At 31.0% G+C, this 19,818-nt stretch overlaps 3 protein-coding genes across 3 annotated transcripts; 1 reads left to right on the plus strand and 2 right to left on the minus strand.

The window, feature by feature from the left end:
* Positions 1-1,040: 1,040 nt before the first annotated feature.
* LOC145955603 (actin-related protein 2/3 complex subunit 5A-like) lies at positions 1,041-4,407 on the plus strand. The gene is made up of 2 exons (XM_083070568.1): positions 1,041-1,158; positions 4,129-4,407. Exons 1-2 carry the CDS (start codon positions 1,091-1,093, stop codon positions 4,262-4,264), a joined length of 204 nt encoding a protein of 67 aa, XP_082926694.1. The 5' UTR covers positions 1,041-1,090; the 3' UTR covers positions 4,265-4,407.
* A 228-nt stretch (positions 4,408-4,635) lies between these two features.
* On the minus strand, positions 4,636-9,128 carry LOC145955604 (uncharacterized). Its single transcript, XM_083070569.1, has 3 exons — positions 6,983-9,128; positions 6,620-6,829; positions 4,636-5,198 (listed from the first exon to the last, which is right to left on the minus strand). The coding sequence occupies exons 2-3, from the start codon at positions 6,775-6,777 to the stop codon at positions 5,105-5,107; spliced, it is 252 nt and encodes an 83-aa protein (XP_082926695.1). The 5' UTR covers positions 6,778-6,829; positions 6,983-9,128; the 3' UTR covers positions 4,636-5,104.
* Positions 9,129-13,832: 4,704 nt separating this feature from the next.
* LOC145955605 (actin-related protein 2/3 complex subunit 5A-like) lies at positions 13,833-19,006 on the minus strand. The gene is made up of 4 exons (XM_083070570.1): positions 18,730-19,006; positions 18,566-18,641; positions 17,467-17,567; positions 13,833-14,582 (listed from the first exon to the last, which is right to left on the minus strand). The coding sequence occupies exons 1-4, from the start codon at positions 18,816-18,818 to the stop codon at positions 14,447-14,449; spliced, it is 402 nt and encodes a 133-aa protein (XP_082926696.1). The 5' UTR covers positions 18,819-19,006; the 3' UTR covers positions 13,833-14,446.
* Between the last annotated feature and the right edge of the window lie 812 nt (positions 19,007-19,818).

A 19,818-nucleotide genomic window follows, 5' to 3' on the forward strand; every position in this document is an offset into this window, starting at 1 on the left:
TATGAGTTGGAATAGATACACAACTCCAAAAGTATGTTTATAAAATACTCTAGTAACTTAGCAACCATTTTGGCCATTATAAAATAGCTTTCCTCTTATTGAAAGATGAGAAATTCATTTATTTTAAGAGTAAGTTTATATAGACTTATTCCGTTGAATAACTCATGTTCTACAATAAATTTTAAACATTCAACCATTGAATTTAAAATTCTTAATATATAGATCAAATCTGCAAATTTTTAAAAATTTTAAAAATTATTTAATACTTCATTTCATTAATTCAAATCAATGTATAAAATAATTTTATGATTATCCGTCAATTTAAATTAATGAAATAAAATATCAAATAATTTTTAAATTTTTAAAAAATTTATAGACTTAATATATAAATTAAGAACTTTAAATTCAATTATTGGATTGTTGAAATTTGATATAGAATATGAGTTGTTGAACGAAATAAGTCTACATAGATTTACTATTGGAGTAAATAGATCTCTTCTCTTATTGAAAACATAAAATTTACGATTTACAATTTTTTTTAATAAGCATGCATTATTATTTATTAATTAATTAATAGGATCCACTTAATGAATAAAATAAAAATAAAAGGGACCCACTTAACGAGGTAACGTACTGCACCGTTCGGAGACTGAGATCTGAAGCTTCAGTTGTTGTTGTTTGGTGGAAATGGAAAGAAAGGAATTGATCAGTTAGCATTAAAGACTAGGGTTTTCCTATTTTGTTACTCAGGAGGCCTGGTGCTATTCAGATGAAGTTTTCTAATTTCTTAACAACATATTTTTCATATATCTTTTTTTTTCTTCGATTTTTCTTTCTATATTTTAGAGTTTTGATGCTTAAATATCTTTGCTTAGATTTGATTTCGGTTGTTGTGTAACAAAAACAGTGTTTTTCCCCCTTTTAAAGCTAAGCTTAACTAGCAAAGACTGTTCTTTTTGATACATGTATAATTGTAATTGATGTTTTGTAATTTGTTGAAAATTTGAAAACATGACATATTTTAGATAAACCTTGATTATCATTGTTCTTTTGGCAGGCGGCACAATGGCTTGTGGTGCATAGAGCTATAATGGCTATAAAAGATGTGGATGGGATGCTTTCTTCCTTGGATCCTGAGTACTATGATATCCTAATAAAGTGAGTGGTGAAGTATTTTGTTTGAATTCAATTTTACATGTCATTTTTAATTTGACTAGCTTCTCATTCTCTTAAAATGCAAATTTGATTGGATGATGTAACAGTCTGAGGTTTATAGTTAATGGTCATTGTAGTTTCGTGACTTTAGTCTGCATTCTACCTAACATGATATGTGCTGCACTGGAACAATTAAAGCAAAAAATTGGAATATGAAGATGTAATAAACATAAGTGATTCGTTTGTAAATTTTTCAGAAATGTAATGATAATGTGTTGATGAAATCATAACATAGATGTGAATAGCATTCTAAGGGATGTTTATATAGTGTGGGGAAAATAATGGTTATAAAATTTGGAAGGAAAAGGAAGTGTTGATCTTCCCTACTGTCACAATTCTGTATTCAACCTTATTTTGTTCTAGAATACCTATGACATGTTTTTATCCTAATATTTTATTGAGAAATTTTGGTAACACACTCTTTTGATTATACTCTGCTATTGACTGAAATTTATTGGAAATTACAAATTTTTGTAAGTCCCATTTGGCAATTCTCAGTTTCTCTCTTGATTTTACATTTTTCAATAAATTTTAACAAATAATAGTGTGTTAGAAGGAGTGTGTTGTTAGCACTCCTCTGTTTTAGAAACTTTCTAATATTGATACGTTATTTAAACAAAGGAAATTTCATATAATTTTCATAGCATAAATTATCATGGATTTTATTGTTTTTTTATATATAACTTCTAGTTATTTTTGAAAGAATTATAGTCATATGGGATGATGTATAGAATAGGAAAATTAGAGAAAATTGTTTACTTTCTGTTTAATTTTATATGGCTATAATGGCCTGCTATGTGTGAAGCAAGATGCTACTTATATTTTCATTTATGAATATTATTCCAAGAATTTTCCTTGTTTCTTTTGGTGAATTCTAGAATTTCTATTAGTAATTATTTGTCCATAATAAAACTAGCCCACCTCTTTTGTATCCCTTTCAGTTCTGTACTGCTTTATTTTTCCCCACATGCTTCAATTACAATTGATAAATCAACTCATAATATAACTAGGTTACAGGTTCTTATCTGGGCACACTCAGTTCTATGAGAAAATTATCCTACAATAGCATGTAGTAGCATGCTTTGGAATCTCTCAAGTACTTACCTCTTGTTAATACGTTGATTATGAGTTTGTTTGGGTGCAAGTTCTAAGTGCTTTTGAAAATTTCTCTATTGCAAAAAAAAAAAAATTATTTTCTGTTGAGAGACTCTCAAAAAGTACTTCTAAACTTATGTCTAAACATGTTGTTTATATTCGATGGTTCAACTTGATAAATGAAATTTATGTGCCCCTTCCGTCATGCTCCCCTCTCAAGAGTACTTGGGAACAAGTTATATATCGGATGTCTCAAATTCACTATGTGCAGTGAGACAATTGTTAGATGTCAAAAACCGGGAAATAAACTTGCAAATGAATGTACACTCGGATCTCATCTATCAATCAAAAATGACAATTGTATTTTAGATCATGTTTTCCAACTACAACCTGTGTTTTCCCTTATTGATACAACCACAAATTATATTAGAGTAGATTTTTTAACTAGTATTCTTTTTCATTGGCTATGCATAAGGTTTAGATGTTAAAAGTCACAAATATATGATCCCTCATTGATCATTTATCAACATGAAGGATCTGCTTAGGAACAACTGGGTTGTGTATCTATTCAACATCATTGTCTCTTGCACAATAGTTCTTTTGTCAACCCTCATTGAGGCACACTCCCATATTATTCTTGCATATTCATTTGTGATTTTATAAGATTTCAGGTAGAAATATTCATGTAGTTAATATCAACCTTACAAACTTGTAAAATTTTCTCATTTTAGATCAGCATGCTGCGGCTGTTCTCCTCAAGTATCTACTTGCTGCAAAACATGAATTACAACCTCAATCTTTTAAACCATATACCAAATCACTAGTCTGCATACTTCAAGTGTTAGAAGGGTTCTTTCATGCGCATCCTAGGACACAAATACCGAATGCCTCAAGAAGTGTTTTTTGGAGCTTCTAGTAGCGCCCAGTGTCTCAGACCTGATATATTATTATTTTTTAACCAAAAACTGGGGAACTTAATTTTCTGTTCCCAGAACCTATCTAATAAGTATAGAGTAAACAACTTCAAAATTAGGTCACCGTAGCCAGCAATCTCCTACCAGCTCACTACAGTTTCCGAGCTACCTCATTACACAAAAGGTGTTGGTTGTTTGCTTCATAACATTTGAAGCACATGATGCAATCATCAGGAGAAAGGACTATATAAATCTTTAAAGTTTAAACTTCTAGTGATAGGACATCTCTGAAAATCTGTCTTCTAGAAGAAAAGAATAGTATCTATGTCGTCTGCAAACTCCACAAGGATGCCATTGGTTCCACCAAAAAGACCTTACTGAAACTCACTTCCAACATTTCATTAATTAATGCCTGAAGTCTTTCATTACTACAGTGAACATAAAGGGCAATATAAGGTCAACCCAGTCACAGACCACCTTCCTTGAAACCAATTTCTAGCTTCTCGGTCAACCATTAACCATAACTACAAAGGTGAAAGTCCAACTTAAAAACTAAATCTGTCTCTTTCTTGTACCTAATATCCTCTACAGTCTGATAGCAATAGAGCTGCAATAGTATCTCCTTGAATTGTGGTCAACCCCAGCATGAATAAGCTTTTATGATCTTATTCACTCTTGCGCCCAATCAGATAGGTCTAAAATCCTTCACCTTGACAACACTTTCCTCTGTACTTTTTAGATTTTTAATAGAGTCAAAATGGACATTGAATGATTCTTTCTTAACAATATTATATTTACTATCGCTGATAACTAATGGTATTTAACAATATTATAGTAACTATTGTAGATAACTAATGGTATTCTTACACCATTTTCTGTCCTAAGAGTTTTGTATTTGCCATAGGTACTTATATAGAGGCTTAGCTACTGGAGATCATCCTACATGTGATCATTTCCTTTGGATTCATGATAAATTGACAGAGAAAGCAGGACTAGGTTGCATCCTACGTTACCTGACAGATACTGTAAATATAGTTTGATTTCTGAACTGCCATTTTAGTTCCAACGTTTTGTTCTTTTCCTTTGTTGTTTTCTATTTTTCTTGTGTTTGCAAGACTATAGCAATCAATGCAGTGAAATACTTGAGCTTAGGTTCCCAATCCCCTGAGCTAGTGTTTTTTAATTGCTTTTGGAGGAGAAATTTTAGTACATTTTGTAAAAATGCAGTCAAATAGAATGAGATATATGGTACAGAAAATAAACTCATACCATAAGACTAACTTAAGATTATCTAATTATGTACTAGTTTCCAAGCCAGATTAATTGACCCTAGTTATTTTGGGTTAAGTGTAAAACATCAATATAACTGTGAAATATATTACTAAGAGCTTAAATTTGATATAATATAAAGAATTTTATGTTGTCAACTAATTAAAAAAATACTTTAAAAATACTTTAAATAAATTAATTATTTAATTTATTTGGAAATGGGTTAGTACAAACATTTAAATAATAATAATTAGTTATATTAACTAGTTTAAATAAATTAAGATTTTAACAATTAAGAGAATGAACTTAATACTAGTTACTAGAAGATGAAATTGACTCATCATTCATGAAGGTGAACTACATCAAAAAGTGCAAAACGATAAACCTAATGAGCCTCCAAAGCAATTTATGTTGCTAGAAGGACTTAATGATACACATAACTCTCCAAAGAAAGAGTTGATGACAATGTGCACAAACAACAATCCTAAGTCTGCTTTTTGAGGTGATTAAAGGAGTGCAGGTTCTGCATGACTATACCAAAGAAGCAATTGACATAGGTGTTCTCCAACAGCATACAGGTCTTTTTGCCCTCAAAATCTGGCAAAGTTAAGCTAAGCATGCTTGAACAACTTCATGCTGAGCCAATGAAAGTACACAGCGACCAAAATTATAGGGAGAGTCAATGGCACCAAGAAGCAATAGTACCTATTATAATTATCAAAATAAAAACAGGAAAATAATGAGTTTTTCTTTCTCATTTGGGGAGAGGTAATAGTAATTACAAAGATCACAACAATTGCTTATCAAGAAATTATACCATCAACAAAATATTTGTTATTTGTTCCAATGGTGAATTTATTAGTTGCAACATAATCACAACACACGCATTAAATTTATTTTTCTCATTTTAGAAGAGTCCAGAAAAGGGTGATGATGTTTTGATGGTGGAAAACTTAATTTAAGGCACTAACTCAAATTATGCATTTAGCAATTACATAAATCCAGACCTAAATTTGGAGGATCCCATGTCCAAAAGAAAGAATCACTAAGGAAGCTAGGACAACCATCATGTTGGACCAAGAGACAAATGGTACCTGATTAAGTACTTATCAAAAATCACCTCCCTCGTCCTGATCTCCAACATGTTCGTTGGTTCTTCTATCAAAAACCATTTCCCTAACATTATTTCCTAAAGCATCACCAAGAGAGTTATTTTCTACAAAATCATTGTCTGAAGGTTGTGAGGAGGTCCAAGCTGTTTAGTCTAGGCTACAATAGAGTATGGAATCTTTCGTTACTATAGACATTAATGCTATCGATCAAGATAATTTGATGTTGGAGAAATTTAGAGGCTATGGCTACAGATAAACAGCACTATCAGTCTTCTTGAAGATGTTTGATTTAATCAAGATTTGCAGATAGTTTACAGTTCTGTACACAAATAACACCCCTAATGCTGGAAGGAGTATAATGTGGTGCCACCTAATTGACACCTTCAATAAAGTGAATGTTCAGAACAAATCAGGAGAGTTCTCTTGGAAATTCAGGTCTTGATTTGTTTATATCCTTCTATAATCTATTAGCCATAATCTCGTTCCGATTTTCATATATACCTAAAAATAAACTTCGTTTCTACCCTTAGAGATCTACAAGACAAGCAGACACAAACATGGAGCAAACCTCAAAACTTTACAGATACACAACATGACAAGAACACAACCCAGTTTAATTCGCGTAATCGAGTAAGCAGAAAAATCATTCCATGTTCCAAAGAATCCAAACCAACCAAATCAGATCTTGTCATGAATGAACACACTATAACCTCTTGGTGTGTGGCACAAATAAGATTTTCATGAAACACAGTAACACACCCATTATCATCATCAAACGAGCATGAATGACATGTTCATGAAACACAGTAACATACCCATTATCATCATCACACGACACAAAACAATTTATACAAAAACCCATGACAGAACATATTGCAATTTCAAGCCCTTACATTCTACACCCTAAATTATGCCCTCCCCAAAATCGAAAATTATGTTGAAAAACCATTGACATGAAAGTAAAAACCTACAGAATCACATCTCAATATCAGGACTAATTAATTAATTAATTACCAATCATTTTGCAATGCAGAAATGAGGGCAATGTTTGACGGTGGGAGAAGCTTGGAAATAACAACAACAAAGAAATACCCAACAAAGAAAATAGAGCCAATTGAGACAAACAACCATCCCTGCAATTTTCTCTCATCAAATGAAGCCAACCACCGCATAGAAACAACCAACCTTGAACACAATCAAACAAATGCCTTGGAAGGGATTTTTCTGAAAAATAAAAAACAAAAAATAAAAATTAGAGCTTTGGATTATAATAACAGACTTGAGTTTAGGTCCATGGTTTATGCCAATTTGGGTTACCCAAAATTAATTAACAGAAGAAAATCATAGTTAAGAAGAAACATTGACAAAAGCACGCACCTTTGAAACTTGAAGGTTGCCACTTCCACGTACTAAGCAAACTACGAAACTCCTATCAATATTGAGAAGCTGCGTTCCGTATGACCGCACCTAAGGATAAATATAAGAAAGGATTTGAGTTTAGAAAATTGGCCCAACGGACACAACATTTTAACTGTTTTGTGTTTTTTTTTGTTTAAGTTTGATAAGCCTTCTTTTAATTAAGTTTAATTTCTTTTAATTTTTTTAAAATAAGCGCATATAATGTACTAAATGTAGTAAAATATTAATAATAATAATAATAATAATAAAGTATAATAATAATTTATGCAAAACATAATACTAATATATATAAAGAATGATTTATTTACTTAGGAGTAAATATACCTAAATGAGATTATCTATCAATTAGACTTAATGAAACGAAGTATCAAATGATTTTTAATTTTTTTTTTAAATTTACAAATTTATTCTGTACATTGATAACTTTAAGTTTAATAATTAGATCGTTAAAATTTAATATAGAGCATGATTTATATAGAGTAAACGAATCTCTCTTTATATATATATATATATATATATTACACATATATATAAAATAAACTAAATAATAGTAAAATTAAAAACTAAATAAAAAGTAACATATAATTATACATTTTAACTTTATTAATTTATTATAAAAGCAAAATGGAACTATAGAAGAGATACAATATTTTTAAAACTTTTCTAAAGTGGTAAAGGTTGACATAACCACTTATCCAAATGTCCAAACTTTAACTAAAAGAGTATAAAATAACAACTAAAACTTAAAAGGATGGCTTTCAAAGGTCATACATAAGTTTTAAATTTTAATATCAAAGAATAACTAAAAACATTAACATAAGTATAGACTCATTGTGTAATACTAAAATCCTATTCACCTCCTATCAAAACAAGGTTTCCAAAATAGTACCAAGTTGATCTCATCAACAAATGACATTCAATTTAAACACAAACCAAAACAATACCAAGTTGATCCTCATCAACAAATAACATTAAATTTAAACACAAACAAAACAAACAAGGAGAGAGAGAACATGCTATAATTTTGGGAGAGCATGCTAAAATATCTCATCCACTTTCTTCTCTTATAAAGCAAGCCACCTCGAGGGTTTTTCTTCCATAATGTCAGGGCCATCCAATAAGACCCTTATTCCAATTATTTACTATTAAGCCATTTCTTAAAGACTATAAATTAGGATCACACATATTAACCCATATTTACAAGCATGGTGACACTAGAAAATATCCTATCAACAGCTTTCAGTGATAGAATCATATGCTCAAGTGTGCAATGAAATCAAGGGGATAAACCAATGTGACAACTAACCATTAATTTTTATCAAGTATTGATCAATGGTTCAATGTGTTTACCCTGTTGTGCAGGAATTAGGTTTGGCAAATGAGATTTCCATGTTGGTGAAGCATAACAGGATGTTGCAAAAATTACAAGGATTGGAACTGAGTGAAGAAACCAAGAAGCGAAGGCTTTTTTTTTTTACATATCCAGCTTCTCCAAAGGCATCATATCTCCAATTGACACAAGGATTTCTCCAATTTGCTGAACTTGGTCAATGACATGGGCAACATTGTCATCAAAGTTGTTCTTAGAGAGGTCTAGGTACTCCACTTTGGAGTAGTTGTAAATGGGTGTGGAGAAGTCACCAGGGATGAAATTGAAGCTGAAGTCAAGGTTTGTGAGGTCACGGATGAAGCGTGGTATTGTGAGGGTGATGTTGAAGTGGGAGAGAGTGAAGGCAGTAATTGAGCCAGTGGTGCATGTGATCTTTAGCAAAGAAGAGTGAGAGAGGAAAGAAGGGTTCTGCAAGTATTACTTTATGTTTAACAAAACTACACATTCATGATCATACAACTCAGATTGTGAGGTTGGTGGAAAGGATTACTATTTGGGCTCAATTATGGTTGGTACTTGGTATTGACTATCGACTAAAGAGCACCAAATTCTTCAATCTATTTCCCAGATTGCTTTACATATGATCTCAACCAAACAATCAATTTCAAAAGACTAATAAAAAATAGTCAAATACATACCCAAAACAACATTAATAACCTCCTACAATACTTTTTCTTCCTAGATATTAAAAATGAAAGAATATATATAATTGCAGCTATTCATCTGCATCTGTTGTTTCACTTGACTTCTTTAATTTCCAGCGCGTTAAGTAGCTATATATAAAAATGTACAATCCAGACCATGAAACCATTTCCAAGACTCAAATAGAATACTTCCCAGTTCCCATTTCCAATAGAGCAATTAAGATCAACAACATAGAAATCATAAATTTACAAATTACAATAGAGCAATTGAGATCTGTAAAATTTATAACTGACAATTTAGAAATTACAAATTTACAATATACTGAATTCTGATGAGCAAAGCAATTAAGATTAATAAAATATAGGGAACTTTTACTAACCAGGTTGTGTAGGAACATAAGCTTAGGGTTGTTTCTCACACTACATAGCCAGCCACAACCCTAAGCTTATGTTCCTACACAACCTGGTTAGTAAAAGTTCCCTATATTTTATTAATCTTAATTGCTCTGTTCATCAGAATTTAGTATATTGTAAATTTGTAATTTCTAAATTGTGAGTTGTAAATTTTACTGATCTTAATTTCTCTATTGTAATTTGTAAATTTATAATTTCTATTAGGGGTGTTCATGGATTGGTTTTTTCAAAAAACCGATCCAAACCGAACCGAACCATTTTATAAAAGTGGATCGGTTAACCGATCCATTTTTTATAAAGTGGATCGGTTTGTTTTTTTTTAAAATATGGATCGGTTTTTTTGAAATTGGATCGGTTCGCTGCGGTGCAGTTATCCACTTTTTTACTCATATATGGATCGGTTTTTTTAGAAAACCAAACCGAACCGAACCGATCCACTTTGTAAAAATGGATTGGATAACTGAACCGGTTTTATAAAGTGGTTCGGTTCGGATTTTTTTTCAAAATGGATCGGATTTTTCAATATGGATCGGATCGGTTATGGATCGGTTCGGATTAATTTGGATTTTTTGCACACCCCTAATTTCTATGTTGATCTTAATTGCTCTGTTGGAAATGGGAACTGGGAAGTATTCTATTTGAGTCTTGGAAATGGTTTCATGGTCTGGATTGTACATTTTTATATATAGCTACTTAACACGCTGGAAATTAATGAAGTCAAGTGAAACAATAGATGAAGATGAAATCATAGCTGGAATTATATATATCCTTCATTTTTAATATCTAGGAAGAAAAAGTATTGTAGGAGGTTATTAATGTTGTTTTGGGTATGTATTTGACTATTTTTTATTAGTCTTTTGAAATTGGTTGTTTGGTTGAGATCATATGTAAAGCAATCTGGGAACTAGATTGAAGAATTTGGTGCTCTTTAGTCGATAGTCAATACCAAGTACCAACCATAATTGAGCCCAAATAGCAATCCTTTCCACCAACCTCACAATCTGAGCGATATGATCATGAATGTGTAGTTTTGTTAAACATAAAGTAATACTTGCAGAACCCTTCTTTCCTCTCTCACTCTTCTTTGCTAAAGATGACATGCACCATTGGCTCAATTACTGCCTTCACTCTCTCCTACTTCAACATCACCCTCACAATACCACGCTTCATCCGCGACCTCACAAACCTTGACTTCAGCTTCAATTTCATCCCTGGTGACTTCTCCACACCCCTCTACAACTACTCCAAAGTGGAGTACCTAGACCTCTCTAGGAACAACTTTGATGACAATGTTGCCCATGTCATTGACCAAGTTCAGCAAATTAGAGAAATCCTTGTGTCAATTGGAGATATGATGCCTTTGGAGAAGCTGGATATGTAAAAAAAAAAAAGCCTCAGCTTCTTGGTTTCTTCACTCAGTTCCAATCCTTGTAATTTTTACAACATCCTGTTATGCTTCACCAACATGGCAATCTCATTTGCCAAACCTAATTCATGCACAACAGGGTAAACACATTGAACCATCAATACTTGATAAAAATTAATGGTTAGTTGTCACATTGGTTTATCCCCTTGATTTCATTGCACACTTGAGCATATGATTCTATCACTGAAAGCTGTTGATAGGATATTTTCTAGTGTCACCAAGCTTGTAAATATGGGTTAATATGTGTGATCCTAATTTATAGTCCTTAAGAAATGGCTTAATAGTAAATAATTGGAATAAGGGTCTTATTGGATGGCCCTGACATTATGGAAGAAAAACCCTCGAGGTGGCTTGCTTTATAAGAGAAGAAAGTGGATGAGATATTTTAGCATGCTCTCCCAAAATTATAGCATGTTCTCTCTCTCCTTGTTTGTTTTGTTTGTGTTTAAATTGAATTTTATTTGTTGATGAGGATCAACTTGGTATTGTTTTGGTTTGTGTTTAAATTGAATGTCATTTGTTGATGAGATCAACTTGGTACTGTTTTGGAAACCTTGTTTTGATAGGAGGTGAATAGGATTTTAGTATTACACAATGAGTCTATACTTATGTTAATGTTTTTAGTTATTCTTTGATATTAAAATTTAAAACTTATGTATGACCTTTGAAAGCCATCCTTTTAAGTTTTAGTTGTTATTTTATACTCTTTTAGTTAAAGTTTGGACATTTGGATAAGTGGTTATGTCAACCTTTACCACTTTAGAAAAGTTTTAAAAATATTGTATCTCTTCTATAGTTCCATTTTGCTTTTATAATAAATTAATAAAGTTAAAATGTATAATTATATGTTACTTTTTATTTAGTTTTTAATTTTACTATTATTTAGTTTATTATATAATCACTTATCCATTAAACTTAAAGAGAGATTCGTTTACTCTATATAAGTCTGCTCTATATCAAATTTTAACGATCTAATTATTAAACTTAAAGTTATTAATGTACAGAATAATTTTGTAAATTTTAAAAAAAAATTAAAAATCATTTGATACTTCGTTTCATTAAGTCTAATTGATAGATAATCTCATTTAGGTATATTTACTCCTAAGTAAATAAATCATTCTTTATATATATTAGTATTATGTTTTACATAAATTATTATTATACTTTTATTATTATTATTATTATTATTATTATTATTATTATTATTATTGTTTTACTACATTTAGTACATTATATGCGCTTATTTTAAAAAAATTAAAAGAAATTAACCTTAATTAAAAGAAGGCCTATCAAACTTAAACAAAAAAAAAAGACAACACAGTTAAAATGTTGTGTCCGTTGGGCCAATTTTCTAAACTCAAATCCTTTCTTATATTTATCCTTAGGTGCGGTCATACGGAACGCAGCTTCTCAATATTGATAGGAGTTTCGTAGTTTGCTTAGTACGTGGAAGTGGCAACCTTCAAGTTTCAAAGGTGCGTGCTTTTGTCAATGTTTCTTCTTAACTGTGATTTTCTTCTGTTAATTAATTTTTGGGTAACCCAAATTGGCATAAACCATGGAACTAAACTCGAGTCTGTTATTATAATCCAAAGCTCTAATTTTTATGTTTTGTTTTTTGTTTTTCAGAAAAATCCCTTCCAAGGCATTTGTTTGATTGTGTTCAAGGTTGGATGATTCTATGCGGTGGTTGGCTTCATTTGATGAGAGAAAATTGCGGGGATGGTTGTTTGTCTCAATTGGCTCTATTTTCTTTGTTGGGTATTTCTTTGTTGTTGTTATTTCCAAGCTTCTCCCACCGTCAAACATTACCCTCATTTCTGCGTTGCAAAATGACTGGTAATTAATTAATTAATTAGTCCTGATATTGAGATGTGATTCTGTAGGTTTTTACTTTCATGTCAATGGTTTTTCAACATAATTATCGATTTTAGGGAGGGCATAATTTAGGGTGTAGAATGTAAGGGCTCTAAATTTCTCCAACATCAAATTATCTTGATCGATAGCATTAATGTCTATAGTAACGAAAGATTCCATACTCTATTGTAGCCAAGACTAAACTGTTTGGACCTCCTCACATCCTTCAGACAATGATTTTGTAGAAAATAACTCTCTTGGTGATGCTTTAGGAAATAATGTTAGGGAAATGGTTTTTGATAGAAGAACCAACGAACATGTTGGAGATCAGGACGAGGGAGGTGATTTTTGATAAGTACTTAATCAGGTACCATTTGTCTCTTGGTCCAACATGATGGTTGTCCTAGCTTCCTTAGTGATTCTTTCTTTTGGACATGGGATCCTCCAAATTTAGGTCTGGATTTATGTAATTGCTAAATGCATAATTTGAGTTAGTGCCTTAAATTAAGTTTTCCACCATCAAAACATCATCACCCTTTTCTGGACTCTTCTAAAATGAGAAAAATAAATTTAACGCGTGTGTTGTGATTATGTTGCAACTAATAAATTCACCATTGGAACAAATAACAAATATTTTGTTGATGGTATAATTTCTTGATAAGCAATTGTTGTTATCTTTGTAATTACTATTACCTCTCCCCAAATGAGAAAGAAAAACTCATTATTTTCCTGTTTTTCTTTTGATAATTATAATAGGTACTATTGCTTCTTGGTGCCATTGACTCTCCCTATAATTTTGGTCGCTGTGTACTTTCATTGGCTCAGCATGAAGTTGTTCAAGCATGCTTAGCTTAACTTTGCCAGATTTTGAGGGCAGAAAGACCTGTATGCTGTTGGAGAACACCTATGTCAATTGCTTCTTTGGTATAGTCATGCAGAACCTGCACTCCTTTAATCACCTCAAAAAGCAGACTTAGGATTGTTGTTTGTGCACATTGTCATCAACTCTTTCTTTGGGGAGTTATGTGTATCATTCAGTCCTTCTAGCAGCATAAATTGCTTTGGAGGTTCATTAGGTTTATCGTTTTGCACTTTTTGATGTAGTTCACCTTCATGAATGATGAGTCAATTTCCATCTTCTAGTAACTAGTATTAAGTTCATTCTCTTAATTGTTAAAATCTTAATTTATTTCAACTAGTTAATATAACTAATTATTATTGTTTAAATGTTTGTACTAACCCATTTCCAAATAAATTAAATAATTAATTTATTTAAAGTATTTTTAAAGTATTTTTTTAATTAGTTGACAACATAAAATTCTTTATAATATATCAAATTTAAGCTCTTAGTAATATATTTCACAGTTATATTGATGTTTTACACTTAACCCAAAATAACTAGGGTCAATTAATCTGGCTTGGAAACTAGTACATATTTAGATAATCTTAAATTAATCTTACGGTATGAGTTTAATTTTTGTACCATATATCTCATTCTATTTGACTGCATTTTTACAAAATGTACTAAAATTTCTCCTCCAAAAGCAATTAAAAAACACTAGCTTTGGGGATTGGGAACCTAAGCTCAAGTATTTCACTGCATTGATTGCTATAGTCTTGCAAACACAAGAAAAATAGAAAACAACAAAGGAAAAGAACAAAACGTTGGAACTAAAATGGCAGTTCAGAAATCAAACTATATTTATAGTATCTGTCAGGTAACGTAGGATGCAACCTAGTCCTGCTTTCTCTGTCAATTTTTCATGAATCCGAAGGAAATGATCACATGTAGGACGATCTCCAGTAGCTAAGCCTCTATATAAGTACCTATGGCAAATACAAAACTCTTAGGACAGAAAATGATGGTGTAAGAATACCATTAGTTATCTACAATAGTTACTATAATATTGTTAAATACCATTAGTTATCAGCGATAGTAAATATCATATTGTTAAGAAAGACTCATTCAATGTCCATTTTGACTCTATTAAAAATCTAAAAAGTACAGAGGAAAGTGTTGTCAAGGTGAAGGATTTTAGACCTATCTGATTGGGCGCAAGAGTGAATAAGATCATAAAAGCTTATTCATGTTGGGGTTGACCACAATTCAAGGAGATACTATTGCAACTCTATTACTATGAGACTGTAGAGGATATTAGGTACAAGAAAGAGACAGATTTAGTTTTTAAGTTGGACTTTCACCTTTGTAGTTATGGTTAATGGTTGACCGAGAAGCTAGAAATTGGTTTCAAGGAAGGTGGTCTGTGACTGGGTTGACCTTATATTGCCCTTTATGTTCACTGTAGTAATGAAAGACTTCAGGCATTAATTAATGAAAGGTTGGAAGTGAGTTTCAGTAAGGTCTTTTTGGTGGAACTAATGGCATCCTTGTGGAGTTTGCAGACGACATATATACTATTCTTTTCTTCTAGAAGACAGATTTTCAGAGATGTCCTATCACTGGAAGTTTAAACTTTAAAGATCTATATAGTCCTTTCTCCTGATGATTGCATCATGTGCTTCAAATGTTCTGAAGCAAACAACCAACACCTTTTGTGTAATGAGGTAGCTCGGAAACTGTAGTGAGTTGGTAGGAGATTGCTGGCTACGGTGACCTAATTTTGAAGTTGTTTACTCTATACTTATTAGATAGGTTCTGGGAACAGAAAGTTAAGTTCCCCAGTTTTTTGTTAAAAAATAATAATATATCAGGTCTGAGACACTGGGCGCTACTAGAAGCTCCAAAAAACACTTCTTGAGGCATTCGGTATTTGTGTCCTAGGATGCGCATGAAAGAACCCTTCTAACACTTGAAGTATGCAGACTAGTGATTTGGTATATGGTTTAAAAGATTGAGGTTGTAATTCATGTTTTGCAGCAAGTAGATACTTGAGGAGAATAGCCGCAGCATGCTGATCTAAAATGAGAAAATTTTACAAGTTTGTAAGGTTGATATTAACTACATGAATATTTCTACCTGAAATCTTATAAAATCACAAATGAATATGCAAGAATAATATGGGAGTGTGCCTCAATGAGGGTTGACAAAAGAACTATTGTGCAAGAGACAATGATGTTGAATAGATACACAACCCAGTTGTTCCTAAGCAGATCCTTCATGTTGATAAATGATCAATGAGGGATCATATATTTGTGACTTTTAACATCTAAACGTTATGCATATTTGTGACTTTTAGAATATAATTGTCATTTTTGATTGATAGATGAGATTCGAGTGTACATTCATTTGCAAGTTTATTTCCCGGTTTTTGACATCTAACAATTGTCTCACTGCACATAGTGAATTTGAGACATCCGATATATAACTTGTTCCCAAGTACTCTTGAGAGGGGAGCATGACGGAAGGGGCACATAAATTTCATTTATCAAGTTGAACCATCGAATATAAACAACATGTTTAGACATAAGTTTAGAAGTACTTTTTGAGAGTCTCTCACCAGAAAATAATTTTTTTTTTGCAATAGAGAAATTTTCAAAAGCACTTAGAACTTGCACCCAAACAAACTCATAATCAACGTATTAACAAGAGGTAAGTACTTGAGAGATTCCAAAGCATGCTACTACATGCTATTGTAGGATAATTTTCTCAAAGAACTGAGTGTGCCCAGATAAGAACCTGTAACCTAGTTATATTATGAGTTGATTTATCAATTGTAATTGAAGCATGTGGGGAAAAATAAAGCAGTACAGAACTGAAAGGGATACAAAAGAGGTGGGCTAGTTTTATTATGGACAAATAATTACTTATAGAAATTCTAGAATTCACCAAAAAAAACAAGGAAAATTCTTGGAATAATATTCATAAATGAAAATATAAGTAGCATCTTGCTTCACACATAGCAGGCCATTATAGCCATATAAAATTAAACAGAAAGTAAACAATTTTCTCTAATTTTCCTATTCTATACATCATCCCATATGACTGTAATTCTTTCAAAAATAACTAGAAGTTATATATAAAAAAACAATAAAATCCATGATAATTTATGCTATGAAAATTATATGAAATTTCCTTTGTTTAAATAACGTATCAATATTAGAAAGTTTCTAAAACAGAGGAGTGCTAACAACACACTCCTTCTAACACACTATTATTTGTTAAAATTTATTGAAAAATGTAAAATCAAGAGAGAAACTGAGAATTGCCAAATGGGACTTACAAAAATTTGTAATTTCCAATAAATTTCAGTCAATAGCAGAGTATAATCAAAAGAGTGTGTTACCAAAATTTCTCAATAAAATATTAGGATAAAAACATGTCACAGGTATTCTAGAACAAAATAAGGTTGAATACAGAATTGTGACAGCAGGGAAGATCAACACTTCCTTTTCCTTCCAAATTTTATAACCATTATTTTCCCCACACTATATAAACATCCCTTAGAATGCTATTCACATTTATGTTATGATTTCATCAACACATTATCATTACATTTCTGAAAAATTTACAAACGAATCACTTATGTTTATTACATCTTCATATTCCAATTTTTTGCTTTAATTGTTCCAGTGCAGCACATATCATGTTAGGTAGAATGCAGACCAAAGTCACGAAACTACAATGACCATTAACTATAAACCTCAGACTGTTACATCATCCAATCAAATTTGCATTTTAAGAGAATGAGAAGCTAGTCAAATTAAAAATGACATGTAAAATTGAATTCAAACAAAATACTTCACCACTCACTTTATTAGGATATCATAGTACTCAGGATCCAAGGAAGAAAGCATCCCATCCACATCTTTTATAGCCATTATAGCTCTATGCACCACAAGCCATTGTGCCGCCTGCCAAAAGAACAATGATAATCAAGGTTTATCTAAAATATGTCATGTTTTCAAATTTTCAACAAATTACAAAACTTCAATTACAATTATACATGTATCAAAAAGAACAGTCTTTGCTAGTTAAGCTTAGCTTTAAAAGGGGGAAAAACACTGTTTTTGTTACACAACAACCGAAATCAAATCTAAGCAAAGATATTTAAGCATCAAAACTCTAAAATATAGAAAGAAAAATTGAAGAAAAAAAAAGATATATGAAAAATATGTTGTTAAGAAATTAGAAAACTTCATTTGAATAGCACCAGGCCTCTTGAGTAACAAAATAGGAAAACCCTAGTCTTTAATGCTAACTGAAAATAGCTTATTCATGATAATAATATCAAATTAAATTGGTACCACCTATTAGTTCTTCGAAATTCACTTGATACCCTATCTGCTTTTCTTACATTAATCTCCCTTAATTATTTGAAATACATTACACTGTCATATATTGCCCAAGAAACACGTTACACCGTGTATTCTTGTAAAGAGGGATTACTGTGAAGTTAAAAGGGCAGGAGTATTGTGTGAATATCAAAAAAATCACAAGGACGTCAGAGTAATTTTCTCTATGTTCAATTTGGATAAAAAGTTTATTCAGGTAAACTTAACAGTTTTAAGAGAGAAAAAGAAGAAGGAAAAATGAAATAAGTATCTCTTAAACTAAAATTAATTTATGCATAAATTAATTTATTGAAGTTTTCTCGTTCAAAATCTTATTTTTAACTTACACAAGCTAGTTTTAGCTCATGAGAAAAACTTATTTGGATTTTTCTTCCTAATTTTTTTTTCTCCTAAAAATGCTTCCACAAACATGCCCAAATGTACAATAATAAAATAAGAAGGAAAAATAAGATAAGTAGCCCAATAGGGCAAAAGCAAAATACAAACATAAACACAAAATAACAGTGAAGCATAAAAATTTCCTTTTTTTTTAAAAAAAAAAAGCAACTAGAGAAAACCTTGCAACGCTCATCTCCAACAATGATGGCATATGTGACTTCAAGGGCGGTTTTAAGCGCTTCGACGGGTTTGTACCTAAAAAATTGCAAATTTGAAAGGTGTTTAGAAGAATGGCAATAACAATAGCAATTGATGTGAATAAAGAGAGAAGAAAAGGGGTTACTGTTTGAGCAAGGTTTCGATCTTGCGAGATTTGTGTTCAATTCTGGTAATAATGGCATTTGTGTTATCTGCTTCTTCTGCTCCCGCCATTGATCAATTCCTTTCTTTCCATTTCCACCAAACAACAACAACTGAAGCTTCAGATCTCAGTCTCCGAACGGTGCAGTATGTTACCTCGTTAAGTGGGTCCCTTTTATTTTTATTTTATTCATTAAGTGGGTCCTATTAATTAATTAATAAATAATAATGCATGCTTATTAAAAAAAATTGTAAATCGTAAATTTTATGTTTTCAATAAGAGAAGAGATCTATTTACTCCAATAGTAAATCTATGTAGACTTATTTCGTTCAATAACTCATATTCTATATCAAATTTCAACAATCTAATAATTAAATTTAAAGTTCTTAATTTATATATTAAGTCTATAAATTTTTTAAAAATTTAAAAATTATTTGATATTTTATTTCATTAATTTAAATTGACGGATAATCATAAAATTATTTTATACATTGATTTGAATTAATGAAATGAAGTATTAAATAATTTTTAAAATTTTTAAAAATTTGCAGATTTGATCTATATATTAAGAATTTTAAATTCAATGGTTGAATGTTTAAAATTTAATGTAGAACATGAGTTATTCAACGGAGTAAGTCTATATAAACTTACTCTTAAAATAAATGAATTTCTCATCTTTCAATAAGAGGAAAGCTATTTTATAATGGCCAAAATGGTTGCTAAGTTACTAGAGTATTTTATAAACATACTTTTGGAGTTGTGTATCTATTCCAACTCATACAAGTATCAAAACAATTTAATTATATCTTTAAAAAAGTACTATTAACTAACTGTTGGAAATAGGATTCGATTTTTTTATGTGTAGAGAAAAATTTTGTTAGTTTTAAGATATAATTTTGATTTTTATCAGACATGAAACTTGTTGTATTAATTTTATTTATATAAAAATTATAAATATCAATTGATGTTTGCTCCAACAAGCAATGTTATAAAAGCTCAATCAATCGTTGAAGCGTAGTGGTTTGATAATTTTGTAGTCAAATTGGTTACTTATTGAATCATTTAAAATGA

Source organism: Cajanus cajan, chromosome 3 (genome assembly GCF_000230855.2).
Source record: "Cajanus cajan strain Asha chromosome 3, NIPB_CcT2T_4, whole genome shotgun sequence".
In the NCBI taxonomy this organism is placed as follows: domain Eukaryota; kingdom Viridiplantae; phylum Streptophyta; class Magnoliopsida; order Fabales; family Fabaceae; genus Cajanus; species Cajanus cajan.

Excerpts from the sequence above, each read along its gene's own strand:
- LOC145955603 (XM_083070568.1), top strand. The coding sequence starts at position 1,091 with ATGGCTATAAAAGATGTGGATGGGATGCTTTCTTCCTTGGATCCTGAG. Across the intron at positions 1,159-4,128 it reads TACTATGATATCCTAATAAA|GTACTTATATAGAGGCTTAG; the intron begins GTGAGTGGTGAA and ends TATTTGCCATAG.
- LOC145955604 (XM_083070569.1), bottom strand. The coding sequence starts at position 6,777 with ATGCGGTGGTTGGCTTCATTTGATGAGAGAAAATTGCAGGGATGGTTG. Across the intron at positions 5,199-6,619 it reads TCTGCATTGCAAAATGATTG|GTACTATTGCTTCTTGGTGC; the intron begins GTAATTAATTAA and ends TAATTATAATAG.
- LOC145955605 (XM_083070570.1), bottom strand. The coding sequence starts at position 18,818 with ATGGCGGGAGCAGAAGAAGCAGATAACACAAATGCCATTATTACCAGA. Across the intron at positions 18,642-18,729 it reads ATCGAAACCTTGCTCAAACA|GTACAAACCCGTCGAAGCGC; the intron begins GTAACCCCTTTT and ends GCAATTTTTTAG. Across the intron at positions 14,583-17,466 it reads TACTATGATATCCTAATAAA|GTACTTATATAGAGGCTTAG; the intron begins GTGAGTGGTGAA and ends TATTTGCCATAG.